General features: G+C 41.4%; 1 protein-coding gene across 1 annotated transcript in view; it reads left to right on the top strand.

Moving 5' to 3' along the window:
• dchs1b (dachsous cadherin-related 1b) overlaps positions 1-19939 on the top strand; it is an 85259-nt gene that overhangs the window by 46018 nt on the left and 19302 nt on the right. The window contains exons 5-7 of the mRNA XM_078265995.1: positions 15328-15516; positions 18027-18258; positions 19124-19360. Coding sequence (XP_078122121.1) covers positions 15328-15516; positions 18027-18258; positions 19124-19360 — 658 coding nt within the window. The remainder of the gene's footprint in view (positions 1-15327; positions 15517-18026; positions 18259-19123; positions 19361-19939) is intronic.

Below are 19939 nucleotides of genomic sequence, written 5' to 3'. Positions count from 1 at the left end.
CTCCCATTTCTAAAACCCAAATCCACTCAAACGTGGCTTTGATCTGGGTAATAATCTGCGCCACCCCCAGTCCACCGCAACCCTCTCACCCCTCTCCCAGGCAGCCTTTGTGTGACCAGCCATGTGATAGCTGGGACCCCATCATTTCCTATTACCATGTGGCTTAGTGCATCTTAGTCAGCGCCTCCTACCTTGAACCCCTTGGCTTACTGTGTTGAAGGTCTGTTTACCCCGTGACTTTAAAATAATCTCCCCTCTAACTCCCAGCTAAAACTCTCAACCTTCATCGCCTGTCCTCCCCTCCATTATGGGTGCAAAATTATGCCAAAATAGACAACTGGCATGTAAAGAAGAGTCACAGAAATACAATTCCTATTTTCTATAATGCACACGTCAAATGAAACAAGAAATACTATTCTGTCATCATCTTTATTTGACAGTGTTAATTCTCCTCTATTCTCTTTGACTTTCTGTCTATCCCCTTTGCTTTGTCTTCCTAAACCCTCTGTTACACATCTCCAAAACACCACATTAGTCCAACTCCCTCTCTCCCTCCCTTGCTACCTTTCCTCACATACACTTCTTATCCTAACAACTTCCACTCCTCCCGACGCATATTGTAACCAGCACTCTCACCTCATCTCTCTGTATCAAACCCAATATCATCCCTTTCAGCCCTGACGTCTGATTACACCTCCTTCTTTCTTGCTCTCTGGTAAGACAATAACAGGTGCATCGCGATGTACACAGCAGTGTGCAGCTGATCATGTCCACCAAGATGTGGGCTGCATCGGAAATGTTGAAAATAGCATCTGTGTTGCAGCTTGCTTTACTCTGCCAGAGACATTGTAAAACTTTCACCGTTCTCTACAACTCTCAGCAGTGTTGTTCTAACTTCTGTAAAAGTTAATTAGCTCAAACTTTCTGCATGAGGTAATCGGTGCAGTGCTTTTTTTTTTCTTTCTTTCCTGTAATGTCAGAGACGCTGTGCTTATGATTCAGCACAGTGAACGAAAGCAGCAGAGATACAGATAGCAGGAAAGATGGAGTGATGAAGATAGCACAGGCCCCTCAATTAATCAGTCAGTGGAATCTCATTATTTCTTTCTCTGAGGCTAAAGTCTATCTATGTGAAGACTATTCAGCTTTAAATTAATCTTCATTCCAGTTTATATCTGCTTCTTTGCCTCTGTTCAAGCAGTTAAGCAATTTCAGTTTCCCAACACTCAGATAAAGCAACTGTCTAAGCATTCAACATTCCTTTGAATACCTGTGGTGTGCTTTTATAGTTTTTTATTGGAGACAATGAAGCAATCTGTGGCTCAGGCCTCGACTGCCCAGTTCATGTCTGCAGTGTTTGTGTTAGGAGCTACTACTGTGCTGTACAGTGCTTGCAGTGGGTCTTTGTGTTGAGAAGTCATTTCCCAGGGAGCTGACTGATGAAGTGCGGACGTGCAGCTGATTTAAGACTTCTTTCCACACGTCTGTAGGTGTGCAACGCTAACCCCCTTTTCTGTCTTCTTTTTTTCTCTCTCACGTTCTCTCTCTTTTCCCTTTTCTTCATCCCGGCCTGATTCGCTCCCTGCAGGTGTTGGCTGTGTCTCTGACCCCAGGGCTGCATCATGCCTAGCAAACCTGTTTTTCTTGGAAATTCCAGTTGGCTGAGCTAGCTGTGGAGGATGGGATGATAATGGGGACGCAGACTTTGCACATGTGTTGTACCTCTGTGCACATGAATGTATCTTTAATGGATGCTCTACATCACCTCCAGTGCCACTTTAATCTGATAGGTTCCCCGCTGTTTGGCTGAGCCATCACTGTCCAAACTGACTGTCTTTTGTTTGGGCTGAAATCAGAGGGACAGAGAAATGAATAAGAGAGAAAGTTGCCGACCCAAAGCAATAATTAACTTCTATCCTCTCTCAAGAAACTGATGAGAGCAGAAGGAAAAGCAACAGAGAAAGACAAAGGGGATTTAGGAGCTAAAGTAGATTCAGACAGAATAGTTTATCCCGAGAATATCTTGGCTGCCTCTTCTAAGCACAGTGAAAATTCTGGGTATCAGGCTTTGGTCCTACATGAACTTTGATTTAACAGGTGCTTTAGGAATCAGGACTGTGTTTCCCACCACTTCCTCATGTTCACCTCACATGTGCAGAGTCAGGAAATTAATTTAACAAGGATAAGCTAGTTTTTCACCCCCTCAGGCTGTGTATGAATATGAAATTGCAGTGTCTAATATCTTCCCCAACCAATGTACATGGAGGCTTTTTTTGTCTCTGTGGGCCAATTAAGCAGAATTTAGTTATACTGTGTGTGTGTGTGTGTGTGTGTGTGTGTGTAGAGCAGACAAGGGTTTGGCTCCTGAACCTTCAGCAGAATAAAGTTAATCAATAGAATTCATTAAGATGTAATTGCTTTGACTGCAGTTTACGTGTCAGTATGAGTGCATACTGTGTGTGTGTGTGTGTGTGTGTGTGTGTGTGTGTGTGTGTGTGTGTGTGTGTGTGTGAGAGTCTGCGTGTGTGGGTTAATGAGAACTACAGTATGTGTTAACAGTACCTATCATGTCTTTAAATCACCAACACACAATGTGTAGCAGCTGGAGTTCGTGACCTTCAGGGTCTTGCATGGGAGCCAAGTAGTTTAACCTTCTCAACATTACATTTGCTAACTGTGTTTAGTTTCATCTTGCCTTCGACCCTGATGATAATGAGCAGTAATGCAGACAGAAGAACCTCTATATGTTTCTTTCTACAGTCACAGAGCGGGTGACCCATCTCTGACTCTGTCTGTGGTTCAGCCCTGGGTCAATGAGAGGCTAATCCAGTTATCATAGCTGCCTGTTACTCCTAACTGCACAATCAACTTAGCTCCATTGTCAGTCTGAGGTCCACTATTAGGGGCCGTTAAGCTTTGCTGCTTGTTGTTTGACCCTTGGCATGCACAGGACTGCAGAAAATCCAAAAGGTCAAGGGCATATACAGTAATACACAGTACTATAGTCTGAACAGAGTTTTGGTTATATAACACAGTTAGCGGGTGAAGATCTTAACAGATGTCTGCATTCATTCAGAATACAAATGTCTGTAGGGAGGGTGCAATACTGAGGCATCAACAGCAGCGGGCAAGAACACATTAAAAAAATGTCAATGTTTATAGTGTGCAGAGGAAAGATTGACTAATAATGTCACATAGAGATGGACATTATTAGTCTTGGAATGTGGGATAATCTTATAGATTTCAAGTCTGGTCTGACGTGATTTGAGTATGGATTGGATTACCTAGTGCTCACTACGCAATGCTGTTTAACCAATTTAAGTAAATGTCACTTGCCTTTGTTCTTCGGACAAAATATCTAACTTTAAGCTTTAGTATTTTGTTTTGCATATGTTCATCTTTTCATAATTATTAGACCTAACATCCTTCTCTGATGATGATTGATCAGTCAAAATAGCCCATATTGTACATCTACAGCAATGATTACAGATGTGCTTAGCACAGACAAAACCATGTAGACACTTCTCTTCAACCACATGTCAACCTCATGGTGGGGCAGGTAGAACAGTCAGGGGATCACTATATATTAGAATACTAACACTGCAGTGGCAGCCACATTCGCTTATTTCAATCAAAAGAATGCTCATATCTTTTTGTCTTGTGTGTGGACCTCAAAAAGAATAGCTGTTACTATGGTAATGACTAATGGGGAGCCTCAATAAATAAATAACATATCCAAAATATGAAATTTGAGCATGCATGTTAGCAAGAGAGAGAGAGAGAGAGAGAGAGAGAGAGAGAGACTAAGCTTTTACAAGGTTAGCGAGAGAGACTAAGCTTTTACAAGGTTAGCGAGAGAGCCAGCTGTTGGTGGTTTACCTATTTATCCTGACCTGAGTTTCACCCTTGTTTAAGACACTCACCTTTTATAATGCTATATACTGTACTGTGTATATTCTTACTGGAGATGTGACTGATTTGATACACAGACACTATAGGATTACAGTTTTATTTTCTACTTTACTGTTTGAAGTGTACTGACTTGGTATTAAACTGTGCACAAACACACACACAAACACATGCATGGACCCTCTGGTTTGGAGCTGCTGTGCCTCTCTGCAGTTAACAACTATCAGAGTAACCCAACGCCAGATGTCAGCTCAAAGCTCAGGGGGTGCTCCTGCTATCTTTTACTATTGTCACTTCCCTGAGGTGGAGGTCGGTAACTGCATGACCTCAGGCAGAACAAGGGGAAGAGGGAGCGACTTGGAGACAGTACAGATGTAGACGAGGGATTCAGGTGTAAAAAGCACAAATAGACAAAGATGAAAGAACACGCACATGCACACAGCTGGTAAAATCTGTTCTGTGTGTTGATTCTTAAAAACAAAACAAAAAGTGAGATTAACCCTGCTGAACCCTGGGATGTCACATCATGCAGGGGTTTGATTCCCTGAAGTAAAGGCTTGTACAAAGATACCAGGTGTTGCTTTCTCCTATTTTGTCAGTGACACATTCATGCAGCGTTAGGGGTGACCTGTTACACACACAAACTCATCTCTAGGGGTCAAGGAAAGAGAGGCCCAGCTGGAAGTTTGGTTCACCTTTGACCCTTAAGACTCACATTGATTTGATCACACATACACAGACACACACATGCCACACACATGCGCACAGACATGTCCCTGAAGCTAATATTGTCAGATCAGTATTTCTGGAGGGCAGAAAAAAGGTGATTTTAGTCTGTCCCCAATAAAAGCCTAGCTTACTTATAATGATAAACACACTCTGTCTTATTAGTGTGAACCTCCCACATAGCTGCTTGTTGGTTTACAGATCGAGAAATAAAATGACACTGAAACATAAATGTTTATATGGAGAAAATCAGGCTTCAACTAGCTGGAAGCTTGTATGCATCTAAAAAAAGCTTTGCTGATCCATGGAGGGGAACTTGGTTTCAATTAGATTTACTTTATAAAGCTTTGATTTAGTTTGAATTGGAAACATGTCAGTGTAGAAACATTTAACTCAAGTTTGGCTTGATTTATTGTATTCTTAGCCCCCAGGCAGAGAAAGTAACAGATAAATAATGTAATAAGTATTTGAATTAAAGGCTTCCATCTGGCAATGTATGACGATGCCCTATCCAAGGCAGTGCCGTAGGGGTAAGATACGAGGAATCATTGTGGCAGTGACAAATTATATTTGGAGTTTACCTCTGGGTTTGTATGAGGTCAGGTCAGCCATTTTTATCTGCCATCTTTTGATCTTTTGGTGGCGAGCGGGAGTGGTAGAGAGACATTTGTGGCTTTTCAGTGAGCCGTGTTTAGGTTCTCTGTTAAAACAAGTCTGCGCCTCAAAAATAAAAGTCTAGTGGCCACAGTCAATTGATACATCCAGAAATCCCCATGTTGCTTTGACGTTTTACCAGCCAGTTACATTTTTAAAATAGCATGTTAAAAAAAAATATCAAATTTTATGTTTCACTTTTTTCTGTAAACCAAAGTTTCCGATAACTAATTGAATTATTTTTTACCTACAATTTTCTTGGAATCATTAATTTGGACACCAACGGTAAACAATATGATATTACTAAAAGTCAATAAATGATATAATGATACATTATTTGGCTGGAGTCTGGCATTAATTAACTTACACCCAGTCCTTAGTGTTACAGCTCACTGTTGACATGGTGTATGACGAGGCCATGATGAAACTATCCCACAGCCTCAGGGATCACATCCAGGAAGCATGACTAAATAGGTGGAGGGCTACAGAGACACTATTTTGGTTTAGTGGAGCGAAGCCATGCAATTAACAGAGATTAGCCTGAACCTTTGTGTAGCGTGTTTAGAAAGTATTTTGTGTATTTATATTTGCATATCAACTTGGACCATGATATTGAGAAGGCAGGAGTTTTCCCATTGGGCCTGGATTGGAAAACCTTGTCTTAGCATCTCAGACTAAGATAGTGATGGTGGTAATACTGTTTATTTTAAGACATCATTTTTATCAGGAAAAACTCCCCTACAAAATGTAAACATAAAGATAAGATTATATATATATATATATATATATATATATATATCACAGTTCAAAGCTTTAAGCTAACATTTTTCTCCACTTTTGATAAGATTTAGAATTGTTGCTAATGACAGAATCTTATTTAGAAAACGTTACTTCTCTGGAGGAAGTTGATATTGACTCTTTCCATTCCTTCAGCAGCTGTCTTCATGATAGATTGTTCACACCTATTGATCTCCTCTTTTCTGTGCTTTTTGCTCTCACAGATGGACTAATCAATACTCATAATCAGTTTTGCTCACTGTGTCTGCCCACAAAACACACACACACACACACACACACACACACACACACACACACACACACACACACACACACACACAAATTGTGTGTCACAACATTTGCCAATATGCAAAGCCCACAAACAAAACAATGTCCGACAGAGTAGATAGATGTAGTTTTGTCTTCTAGCCACCTCTTCCCTTGACATTCTGTGAACATAAAATACAAATTGGAAACAATAACCATCAACAAGATGCTCACCCTTAAATTCCAAATGCCTGCTCCTAATGATATATTCTTTACAGTGGTCTGAGAGTCCCACACACTTGTCAAAGAGAAATAAAATCCTGTGGTGTCCCAGTGGAGGAAAAAAACAAAACAGATTCCACACACTCTCTGTCTCTTTGTCATGTTTTTATTGGATAAACCACTAAAATGCCCAACATTTATATATATATATACACACACATGTCTGCTCCCATTCTGGGAGAAATTCTGCAGCAGAAACACAGATGCATCCTCCTAAACACATACTGCCGTTTAAGCTAGTTAGAGGATTCAAAATTACCCAGAGCGGTGTCCCTGAGGCAACCGTGGGCCGCTCTCTCTCAATCATTCATCTTCTCGTTCATCTTAAAAAAAAACCAGCTCAGACAGTCTCAGACAGCAGTCCCCTGTCTAAGGTCCAGCTCCAGTCTGTCGTTGTGCTCTCTCACTCCTTAATTACTGTTTTGTCTTCATCTCTGGAGCTAAATTAGAACTGGAAGGCAATAAGTGATAATCATCGCTCACTTTATAGTACAGAGCTCATGTGTAAATCAAAGATGATGGCCTAGAGAAAACTATTCAGTCATGTATTTTGTTCTCTCTGTTTTAGCAGCTTTCGCTTCACTTTCACAGTATGTTTTGATATTATTAGAATATACAAAACAGAACAGTTGCGCTGCTCATCAACAATGGAACAGCGTTAAGCCTCATTAAGCTCACAGATGTCCAAATTTGATTACTGACATGAGGATCAGTTACAAGGGTGCAATGTTAATTTCCCTAATTATGCTTAAAAAAACAAGTCTTGATAATCGTGGGCCATATTGCCTCTATCGCATGCAGACCTAAAGTTGCAGTAGGTAAGACTTATAAAACTAGCTTTCTGTCTTATTTGCTGAAACTGACCCTATGTTCCAGTAGAACTACATGAAGCAGGTAATTAAAAAAAAAAAAAATCTGGCTCCTCTGGTACCACCTACAGCCTGTAGTGCGATTTGCAAAAATCCATAGCTCCCTGTTCAGATGCACCAATCGGGGCCAGGGGGGGTGTCTAACTGCGTGCCAATCACTGTTCATGCACACACATTCATTCTCCCTTGTGGGGGAAGGGGCTTAGGAGACCGTTTTGGGCTTTAGCTGAAAGGGGGGAGGGACTGAGAAGTTGTTGATGTTAAATTTTTTTGGCTAAGTCCTGGATCTTCACAATCCTACCTACAGCATCTTTAAGACCATTTAATGACCACAAGCGTGAATGTATAGTGACAATTTGTATTGTGGGTCTCTGTGGGTGGTGAACGTGCACATTCACCCTTCAACTTTGACAACTGACCCAAAGCTCCTCATTAGCTTCCCTGTTAGCAGATAGTGACAATAAAATCCATGGTATTTCACAGATATGCACCTCTGTTGCTAGCAGCTGCCGCACCAGCCAGAGTGAGCCTTGCTGAGGCCTTGGACACAGACGGAAGGACAGGGTTTAAACGCCTATAAATATTTAACAATAAGTAAAAGATAGGGCTGATTTCTGCACTGATTAGGCCAGCTGTCACTCAGCGCCTACATGATTCCCTTTGAAAATAATCTTTTAAAGAGGGAGGCACTGACACACACATACAGTAGACAGGCACACACAGTTGCAGACCCGGCTTAAGAGTTGTCACATTGCAGGGCTTTGCCCAAGATAGAATCACTACCATCTAAATCCCCTTCATCTCTTATCACTCCAGTAAGGTGATGTCACCCCTTATTGTGTTCCCTCTGTTCATCCCTGTAACTAGCTTTTTATCTCTTCCAGACCACACTTTTAACTTCCATTCACAGTCTGTGGCCCCTCTTTTCTTCCTCTACCTATTTTCACAAAAGAGATGGCAGCTTGTTGTTGATTTATAGAGCTAATGGTGATGGACATTGTAGTGCTGGAGATGTCTAGTTTAAAAGGGATGGTACGGCGCAGCCTCTCGCTCACCCAGTAAGAGCGTTTGCCCCATGTAGGCTGAGTCCTTTGCAGCGGCGCGGGTTCGAATCCGACCTGCTGCCCTTTACTGCGTGTCATCCCCCATCTCTCTCCCCCTTTCCTGTCTATCCACTGTCACTGTCTAATAAAGGGAAAAAATGCCCCCAAAAATAATCTTTAAAAGGGATGGTAGCACTGATTATTTCCTATTCTAGTTACATATTGAAATCTAACATTGTTCTGAGTGTGAGGAGGGTAAAACATAACAGACTAATATCATTGAAAAATAAACATACCAGATATAGGGATGGAAAACTCCAAACATCAGACATAAATGCAAGATGGTTGGACTTGTGAATATGCCTTAACAACAGCTCCTGTGTCCTTTAACATGAGATGCAGCCCAAAGATAAACTTCCTAACACACACCACATGTCTGCACGTTAAACTCCATGGGCTAAAGCTGTAACTGTATGGTACAGTTTACTGATTTGAGTGTGGAACATCTACAAATGTATCCTGCGGTGTGTGTATGTGTTTACAAGTATGCACATTTGTGGGAGACTTAAAGAGAAAGAGGCAGAGAGACTTTTTTAGTGGCCACCATCCCTTATTATGTTCATTAATAATATTAGCATTCTTTCTTCCAAATATAGAAGTCAACTCTCTCGTTCTGTCTCTTTCACCTCCCTTCTCTTCCCTTCAGTGGTTTGATGTTCCTAATCATTTCCAGCCGTGAACTCCACATGAAAGACAACAAGCACTTTCCGTAATAGGGTGCTGAAAGAACGAGCGAGGGAGAGAGAGGACAGAAAAGAGGGGAGACGCTAAAAGAGAAAGGGGAGGTCAAGGGAGGAATGGAGATTGAAAGAAAAGCTAGATGAAACCTCGGTCCTCCTCGTTCCCATTTCAAGGTCTCATGTTATCATTAGCCCTGCCTTTTGTTCCTTTGCCAAACTATTTCCCCCTCACTCCGACCTTCCCCTCCCTTCTCTACTTCCCTGCCATATATCTTAATTGTACCCATAGTGCCTCAACTCATTGGCAGCAGAAAGGCAGAAATTGATTTGGAGATCTGCAGAATGCCTAATGCGAGGAATGCAGCTGGAGAGCAAAGGAATGAGTCAGTGTTAAAACAGCAACAATTTTAAATTTATGTTTTAGCTCTATTCGACACTCCAACACAGTTATTCCTATTTCAGTTTGTTGTACATAACTTTAGCTTGTGTGCAATTATCCAACAATGATGCATTCAGTTCACCAGCTCCAGGTCTATCATGCTCTTTTATGGTCATTGTTGCTACTTCAAAGGACAATTCCTGTTTTTTATAGCTTGGTTTTAATTATAGGTTTTAGATATATCAGTAATAATAAGATTGTGCTCATCAAGTTAATTTGTGACATCTGGGAATGCAGTGACGTCCCTAAAAGTAAGTCAGATGAAGAAAGAAACGTGAGCAGTCATGGAAAACAATCAACCAGGAACTCCAAGATTTGCTAAACAGAAAATGAATGAAACAGAAAATCAAGGCATATGGCAAAAAAGAAATTCTAAAATGACCAAAATTATGATTTAAATGAGGAAATATTTGAGTCAAGTCAAAAAGACTAAGAATCAATGCCAGTTTAAAGCCAGAGTACAATGTCATAACCACACAACTGATAGAAATGATGGCCAATACTACTAAAGTAAGACCAAAGTTACATACAGTGGGACAACATTTGCATTAATATTAGGCTTCTCATTGGGCTATTTGACTTCTTAGATGATGATTGCTTTATAAACATTTGGGGCTGGCACCAGCCAGAGGAAGAAGAGATTAGATTGGGAAAACTCTCTCTGTTTTACAGGTTTTACAATGAAAGCCTATAGAATCTCTCTCTCTCCGTCTCTTTGATGAGAAGCTATAAAAGTCCAGAGCCGCAGCAAAGCTGCAGCTGCGTCCGAGCAGCCGTGCACAGACTCCCTCTGACACTAACTGATGTCTACGGAGACAAACTGCAGAGAACAGCAGGACATACCTGGACCAGCGCCCACATCTGGACAAGCTGAGAATAGAGAAGAAAGGAGAGAGGAGATGCTGTACAGCAACATATATTAAAGTCAAGCCATGAGTATAATGAAGGACAGAAAGAGGAAAAACATAATCCACTAGAAGTAAAAGCAAATAAAACAAACAAGTCAGTTGAAGCCATATAGCACCTGTCACTCGCAGAGGTTTGAAGATGTGGGCGCTACAGTAGCGAAGGTTTTGGCGTAGATGTTGGCCCACTGGTATCGTTGGACACTACCTGGTAATCTGCACCACACCCCAGACAGGAGATCACTCCTTCTCTTCAGCATTGAATACCACTGACAAACAACTCTGATGTGTGTGAGTGCTGAGTTAGGGTTAGGTTTGTATCTGTCATCTCAGTGTAGAGCCACCCATCCATGTATCCGCAGAAGGAGAATGACAGTGGGAACATACGATAGAGAAAGGCTAAGTGGAAAGGTAGAGACACAAAGAAACAGAAAGAGAGAGCGCTTGTGAAGACGAGTGCGGCAAATGAATGATGAGGTCTGGATCTTTGCTAATGCTCCAGTGAGTGATCGCTCCTCTACTATCCCAGCCAGGGATGAATGTCTCTCTATGGACAAAAAGCTTCAGGCATGAGTCCTGGCTGAATCCGATACTCGGCACGCTCTTCCTGACTGTTTTTCACATAGTCCTTACGAGGCTGACGTGGGCTTTGTGAGACTTAGTCTGTTCCTATAGTAGTCGGTCAATGAACTACGTGATAGGTAAATCAAAGTACTGCATGACAATCTTAAACGGAAAGCATGCTGGTTGAATTTATATTTCATGTATTACAAATTCAGATGGTTGACAGATGCTTAACTGTAGCATTTTTTAAGTCTGTTTGTGTTTTGACGATTTTTTTCCACTGATAAATGCTCTGAAAGACCAGTTCCTTCCAAGTCAAAAAGGAAACTGTACAGCTAGTACATCAAATTATGCATTTTAGAAGTGATTATAAACTTTAAATGTTTTGCCTGTATGTCAGTTATCATTAACAGACATGTTTGAGCCATGCTCCTTTCATAGGACACTTCTGCATTATATGACACCAGGTGGGGATATCGGAGTTCCCACAGAAAAAAAACCACATTGGCAGTTTTAAACGTTTAAGCCCATTAACTACAAATTGTGTATACTTAGCATTACTGCAGGCCATTTTCCAAAGTGAACCACACTCCAGACATTCACCACCTTCCAGGCAGCCATTAGTTTCAGTTCATGCCAATAATCTATGAAAGTCAACTTGCAAAACCACCATTATGGCTATTTAAAATAATAACATAGGATGTGAATGTGAATGTTAACTGCATATCTGTAAATGCTGCATCATCCAAAACAGTTTACTGTGATAACGCACTTTAAAGGTTTAGGGTCTTGCTCCAAAGCATTACAAAAACATGGGGACCAAACTTTTGACCTTACAGTTAAAAACCAGGCCTTCTAACGACTAGACCACCATGCCATCCACTTTCAGAAACGTGTAAATGTGGAAGATCCCACAAATATCTATGCAAGCATATATACTTAAGAGCAAGTGATATTTAGATGTTGAAAGATATGGGAATAGGTGTGCCGAGCCAATGCTGGCTGGCTGGTCATGCATCAGAGAGCAGGCTCTGGCGTGGGAGGAATTCCTCCCTGGCAAACACCCTCGCCTGGCCCACAAGATCTCTTGATTTAAAAAGACATGTTTTTTTTTAGGAGTTTTGTAAATGCAGGATACTACAACATATTGGGAGAGGAGTTTCTGGTATCGAATCGGCATGTCAGTTTGATCCATCCTTCTGGCCTGTGCAGTGTAAACTGAACATTGGTGCTGTGCTGTCAGATGGATTGACTGGAGGAAATGTACTGATAACAGAGTTGATTCTTACAAGCTCCTGTCTTTTCTGGAGAGTTCAAAAATATTTTCTTCTGGTACACATTTCAAACTGTTGTGCATTGACAGTACTGTCATGTATTCCAACCTTGCAGGTTTGTTTCTGTATCTGTTTTGTCCCTCTGCATTTGTTGTTGTTGTTCTACTTTAGCATTTTAAATCTGGAACCACAGAACTACTGTACTGCATGTAGTATGTTGCAGCAGAACAACCCAAATCATTACCTCTTTTATTTTATAGCTCCCTAGTTTGCCATGAAGAGTGCTTGTATAGGCTTTTTCTTGTGTTTGTCTTGCATATTTTTTCCTGCATGAAGAATCCATACCATACTGCTGTGCTGTGGCTATTTAAATGTTAGAGTGTGTGGATAATCAATGTCCTGCTCTCCTTCTTGTTCCCGGACTCTATGCAAGCCTTTTCCAGTCCAAGCCTTCCGTCAAAAACTACTTCCAAGCGTATTTATGAATACTGTGCCCAACCCCTGTATTTTCAGATAAACCTAACAAACACAGCCATGTCTTCTTTGCAGCCTTATCCAGGGTAGAGCACCCTTTCCCTCGTCTTTGTTTGTGATCTACAACGGAATTTATGGGGTAAAGATAGAGGTGACGATGAAGTCACCCTATGACCAGGTGGGCGGTCATGGGTGTTAAAGCCTCTTTAATTAGATTTAGTGAAAAGGATAGGGTCAACATGAGCGTGTGTGTGAGCATGAACACGTTCGTCCTGTTCTCATCACCACAGGTGGCTAATCCATCACAGTCAGAAAGATATGACGAACACCCAGACATGTGCATAGATCCCAAAAGGTTGTGTTAGTCTCAACACTGTACTCTGAAGGAAGTCTCAGCAATGATCTAAAATCCCCCAGCTGTAAACACTGACCAAAGAAAGGGGTACAGTATGACCCCTCAAAACCACAACCGTCAACCTGAAAGAGCTGTTCTAATATTCCCATATTTTAATATCCTATATGAGCAACAGTATGCGTCATGGTGGTAGTGTTTATGTCTGTCTGTCCATAGCCAGTAGGTAAGTGTAATGGTGAAGACATGTGTTGGTGGGACGGAAGGAAGGTCATTGCTGGATGTCTGCTATGGTGGTCCCGGGCTCTTTGGGGTTCAGGGCCAGGGCAAGTTCCCATGTAGGATTCAGACTAATGATGAAATCATTAAACAATAAGCTCGGACATGTACAGTCTTATTCAATTTTAACCCTTTTTTGAGAAGTTGATTGCAGTGGAAAACACTACGGCAACACTGGTGGATGTATAGAATGCCAACCTATTATGCACTTTAAACTGTAGGAGGATATTACAACATCATATAGGGGCCACTTATATGAAAAAGAAAACAAAATGAGGTTTTGAGAATAATAATTCATCCCATAGTCGTTGTCATGTACATTCTATTAAGATAATAAAGTCAAATTTAGCTAAAAAGTCAGATATACTATATATTATAACTTTTTCTTCACAATGTATGATATACAACTTGTCTTTTATCTTTATTGTTTATCTAGCTTTCTAATTGTAATGGTCTTTGTATATTGAATTTTGCATTATCATGTATATCGTTTCATCGTATTTCAGACTCAGTAAAATATACTTTCTTCGTCAGAAAACTTTAATCAATATTTACACAAAAACGAAATTAAACTAAAAGTTTCTGGGGAAATTTAGAGCTTTCTTACTGTTGCCTCATGACAAAGACTGTATATGACAGAGAGGGAGTGATGTCATGAGGTCTCCTGGATCTTGGCTCGCCTTCAAGGCTTCGAGATCTGAGGGAGAATGCTACTTTTAACAAGCACCATAAACGCCACCAAACATACATATTATGGACCGGTGTAAAACTTCAGTCAGGACCCTGGAGCACAGAGGACATTTTCCCATTGTGTTTTGCAAGGAAATCTTTGTCGTATTTGGATTTTTTAGTGTTTTAATCGGAGCAGACAATGCATATTTGTGTGTGTGTGTGTGTGTGTGTGTGTGTGTGTGTGTGTGTGCAGTAGAAAGAAGGATGTTAGGTAGATTAGACAAAAAAGTCAAAGGTAAGGTCAAGACCTGTGTCTGTTAAGTGTCTTTGTGACAATAGTTTGAAGTCCTTTGTAGGGGACTCGGTCAAAACCTAGTTACTTTGTTAAACAGACCAGACGAAGGTTTCACCCCATGACAATTATGAGCAATGGTGGAACTTCATCACTCAGTGACAGAGGGTCATGGGGCTGGTCGCTGCGGACCAGCCAAAAATGTAATGGGGATTCATGTCTGAGGTGTGTGTCAGTCAGTCAGTCAGTCTGTATCTTATTTAAATGACAGTTGAAAACCAGTTTGACCTTTTCTTCATTCATCAAAGTGCCTCTGTTGACCTCAAACCAAACTCACAACCTCTGTCAAAACTTTCCTGTCCTTTACTAAAGGTTACCAGTCCGTTTCCTCCTCCTGTATCCATGGTAACCTCACCACCTATCCTTTTGCACACACTGTGGGGGAGATCTATCCATATTCTTTTTTTTACATGCAGTATATCTGTGATCTATAAAAGTGAATTGCTCTCACAGATGCTCGTTTTTTATAGTACTCTGGAAACCATAACAAGTAGTGATATGGTGTGTGATAGTTTGACAAGTGCAGATGTATGGGCCTGTGAGGTGACTGTTATATGGGACATTCTTGTGATAACAGAAAGGCCCTTAGCTCGTATATAATAATTATGACACATGTATGTTTTCTTTCACACAGATTTTGATAACCTGCTGGATGTGTTGGTGCGATTCTTTTTGAAATCCTTATGTGTCACAGGCTGTTTAGCCCTGGTGGACTGTCCGTGTCTTACCTGGTGTCGCTTTTCCCTTAGGTGTCAGCCACAGATGAGGATCGTGGTTCCTTTGGTGCTATATCCTACATCCTGGGTTCTGCCTCTGGGAGTGCAGCACCGACCCACTTTACAATTGACAAGGAGACTGGCCAGATTTGCACCAGCACAGCTTTGGACCGGGATGAGGGATTGGACAAGTTTGACTTGACCGTCACTGCAACAGATGGAGTAAGAACACGTAACCTAAAACTATAAAGGAATAGCAATTAGTAGTTGCCATCTCTGTAACCATTTCATCTTGTCAGACAAATTAATCCTTAAAGAAATAGTTCAACATTTTCAAAGAGTTGAATGATAGAACCAATACGGTACCACTCTTATGTCTGTACAATAAATACGAAGCTATACTGCTAGCAGACTAGCTTAGCTTAGCAGAAAGACTGGAAGCAGCGGAAAACAGCTAGACAAGCAAGGTAAACACCCTGTAAACAAAAATGTGTTGTTTTTATAATTAGGTTTTGTACGGATTAAACAAGCAAGATATAATGTGTTAAATAGTAATTAATTAGAGTTTCTGCCAGGTAAGTTTTCCCTTTTCCAGTCTTTGTGCTAAGCTAAGCTAACTGGCTGCTGACGGTAGCTTCAAATTTACCCCACAGACATGAGTGTTACCAATTTTCTCATCCAACTTCGATGAAAGCAAATTAGTGTATTTCCCAAAAAAGCATTCCTATTTTGTACAATCAAAGCCCAATTACTAAAATAGACTTCAGAAAGAGACCAAAACAGCAAACTAAGGGGCCATCCACACAGAGACGCTTTTTGGTGCAAACGCACATGTTTAGCATCGTTTGGGCCCGTCGTCCACACGAATCCAGTAAACGCACTGCCTGAAAACGCACTTTTTTGAAACCTGGTCCCAGGGTGAAAAAATTCGAAATCGGCTCCCTTTTGGCTTCGTTTGGACGGCGAAGCCGCATACTTATCGTATCGATGATGTCATCGCCACACCCCTCGACCTCTTACCCGCGGCCACTGACACACACGACTGCGGTGAAGCTATAAGCGAGCATATCCCATCTCCACGGTCAAACAAGCTCACTTCATCTAAATACTTGTCTAAATAAATGTCTCTGCTCCCTGACACTTCCCTCTGCTCTGCCGGTCCTGGATTCTATGCAAGATATATTGCTAACGTTATGTAGCTAACGTTAAACATAGATAACCATAGCAGCTAACGTTAACGTAAGGTAGCTGCTTTAGCGGTTTATAAAGTGGAAGTAGACAACTTATCAACTAGCTAGCTACTCTGTCTGCTTATCAACTCCTTGAACGGATTATAGTAACTTTTAGCACGGCTTATTGTAGAAAGGCTACTGCAAGAAAAACGTGTAGATTATCAAGAAGACATTGGATCATTGATGTTTGTTTGACTGCCGATGTTAGCTAGTTAGCAGAGCTAACGTTAGCTCTGCCAGCTAGCGCGCTGCAATCATGTCCGATGGCAGACAGAATTGCAAAATAAAAAGCAATCCAACAGCACATTATACAATGTAAACAAAGACACGTTCTCTTGCGGAGACCTTTATAAAATGAGCAGTGGTGAAAGTTATTATAGTCCATGGATGTATTAAGAGAACGTTAGTCTAGCTATTCATGTTATGATTCTCCGTTTTTTTGGTGAATTTCTGTAGCAGAAACAGCGCCGCCTATAGGCCTGGAATATGAAGTAGCGCATTGAGTCATTTACAAGTGGATCCGTTTGGACGCAACTATTCTTGAAACGAATCCAGGGAAGATGGGTAAAAAAAAGATCGTTTTGGTACGTGTGGACGTGGCCTAAAGTCAAAGCTCTAGTTCTTTGTGTTGCTCCATGACCAAACACACTGCCCGCTAAGTGTGTGATGCTCCTTCTGATCAAAGCCAGAAGCAGAAAGCAAATTAAAGATGTGTACAGCTGCACTCAAAAAATCTGATCAAAGAGACGTGTTTGAAGAAGACAGCGTCCTGTCTCTCACTGTGTGTCTTCAAAGAAAATCTAGGGGAATCGCAATAGCATGGCAAAGCAATCAGAGCAAACAGAGAGGGAGTTTGGGGAGGAAAAAGGTAAAGAAGTAGGAAAACAGATCCATTTGAACAGTCAATTTTAAATTTAAATACAATGTCTTGACCACATTTATACAGTCTTTGCACTAGCATCCTACTAGTGTTCATACTTTCTATCCTTTTTTTTTACCCCTGCTCAAGTAAAGATTGAATTCAGGTCTATAATTTACCACCTAACCCCCACAATGCATCTTCTCTTCCACCACTGGCACATTCCAAGCTTAATTCTGCTCGTCTCGACTATCCATGTTTTTAATGGTCTCGTAAAACTAAGCCAGCAGATACAGTGTAACTGTTGATTGGCTCCATATTTCAGAGATCTTCAACAGAGAACTCGTCTTTCTGTATTCCTTTCCAGCTGCTTCATCTTTACAGTGTGACATGAATCTGTTGTTGAAGTTTTATAACATGAAAGTCTCTTTCGCTTTTCACCGATGGATAGAAAATAAATTCAATGTATGGATGATGTTATTTAACAAAAATAGCTATTCTTATGATTTAGCCTCTCTTTGTGTCAATAGACTAGTCAGTTGTGGTTTGTAATATTATTACAGCATTGGTGCCTGCTGGTATGATCATGTGTACTCATATTTTAATGCGAATATATCTCCTTGATTATTTTTTTTTTCAAGGGTGGCCTGAGCTCAGTAGCACGCGTGCGGGTCTCAGTGGTGGACATCAATGACAACCGGCCCATCTTCTATCCAGTCCTCTACACAGTCAGTCTCAGTACCCATAGTGCCCCGGGAACCTCCGTTGTCAAGGTAACAGCGAATGATCCTGATGCTGGGGAAAATGGCAGGGTGACCTACCGCACAGTACCTGCAGGAGGCTCTGGTTTCTTCACTCTCAACAAGGACACAGGTCTGTCTGTCTGTCTGTCTGTGTGTGTGTGTGTGTGTGTGTTCTTGTTTAACTATATTTGTGGGGTCCAAAAACCGGGAATACAGTATATACGTGTGGGGTGCGGACAGCTTTGTGGGGCCAAAAGGCTGGACCCCACAACTTTAAAGGGCTGTTTGAGGGTTAAGACTTGGTTTTAGGATTATGGTTATAATTAGGTTATGGTTGGGGTAAGGGTTAAGATTAGGCATTTAGTTGTGATGGTTAAAGTTAGGGTAAGGGGCTAGGGAATGCATTATGTCAATGATGGGTCCCCACAAAGATAGTGACACGCACTATGGGTGTGTGTGTGTGTGTGTGTGTGTGTGTGTGTGTGTGTGTGTGTGTGTCACCCATGTTTGTTCAGTTTGTGTTCAATCAGAGCAAACAGAGAGGGAGTGTGGGGAGGAAAAAGGTAAAGAAGTGGGAAAACAGATCCATTTGAACAGTCAATTTTAAATTTAAATACAATGTCTTGACCACATTTATACAGTCTTTGCACTAGCATCCTACTAGTGTTCATACTTTCTATCCTTTTTTTTTTACCCCTGCTCAAGTAAAGTCTCAGGTCTATAATTTACCACCTAACCCCCACAATGCATCTTCTCTTCCACCACTGGCACATTCCAAGCTTAATTCTGCTCGACTCGACTATTGTGTGTGTGTGTGTGTGTGTGTGTGTGTGTGTGTGTGTGTGTGTGTGTGTGTGTTTGTGTGTGTGTCACCCATGTTTGTTCAGTTTGTGTTTGTTATGGGTGAACTATTGTGAAACCTGCTTTGGAGTGTTTAAAAACCAAAAAGGATATAGAGTAATTCATCTTATCTCTTCATCTTTCTTTCTCTACAGGTGTGATTTCCCTCTCTCGCTCGCTCCATGGCAAAGCCAACACGGTAATCTCCATGGTAATATCAGCCGAGGACGGCGGTGGTCTGACGGCGCCGGTCAATGCCAGGGTAAACGTGAGTGTGGTGGGAGGCTCGGTGGTGTCTCCCGTGTTTGATCAGGCGCAGTATTTCTTCACTGTGTCCGAGGACGTCCTCAGGGGGACCGCAGTGGGAGTGGTCCGAGCCGCTACAAAGACAGGTGAGGACGCTTGTACACTCAAGTCCTCCCTTTCTCTTTGCTCCACTATATGTCGATGTCTGTTCTGCCTTTAGTCATACCAGGCATGCTTTTATCAATTTACTTGACATGGTTTGCCAGGGGGAACTTGTTTTATGTGTCTTTCTCTACCTGGTTTCATCTTTCTGACAAGTACCAGGACAAAAATGCACTAATGGGCTAGAGAGAGTATGATGTCTTACCTCTCACTCCAGCAGTTGTACAAATACGCAAGCAACAAGAGCATACACTCCATTAAGAAATCACATCCATCACACAGCGTGGGCTTTAGTGGGAATTATTTTCACTGTGGCCAGACTTTTATTTTCTCTCTGTATTATTGATGGAGAAATGAAGTTAGATGGGGCTGTAATTCTGAGTGGGAGTCAAAATGAAGTGTTCACAGTTGTGCAGTGGACAGGGCAACACTTACTCTGTGTCTGTGTAACTGCACAAGGATTTCTGTGATTCTATCCCCTCACCCACTTTGAGTGAATCCAGCCCTTTATTAACACAAGAATAATAAACTCACCACATCCCTGTCATCCAAAAGCGGATATG

This window comes from Sander vitreus, chromosome 13 (assembly GCF_031162955.1).
Source record: "Sander vitreus isolate 19-12246 chromosome 13, sanVit1, whole genome shotgun sequence".
Taxonomy (NCBI): Eukaryota; Metazoa; Chordata; class Actinopteri; order Perciformes; family Percidae; genus Sander; species Sander vitreus.
The sequence above is the reverse complement of the archived record's forward strand: the minus strand, read 5'-3'. Positions and strand labels throughout refer to the sequence as shown.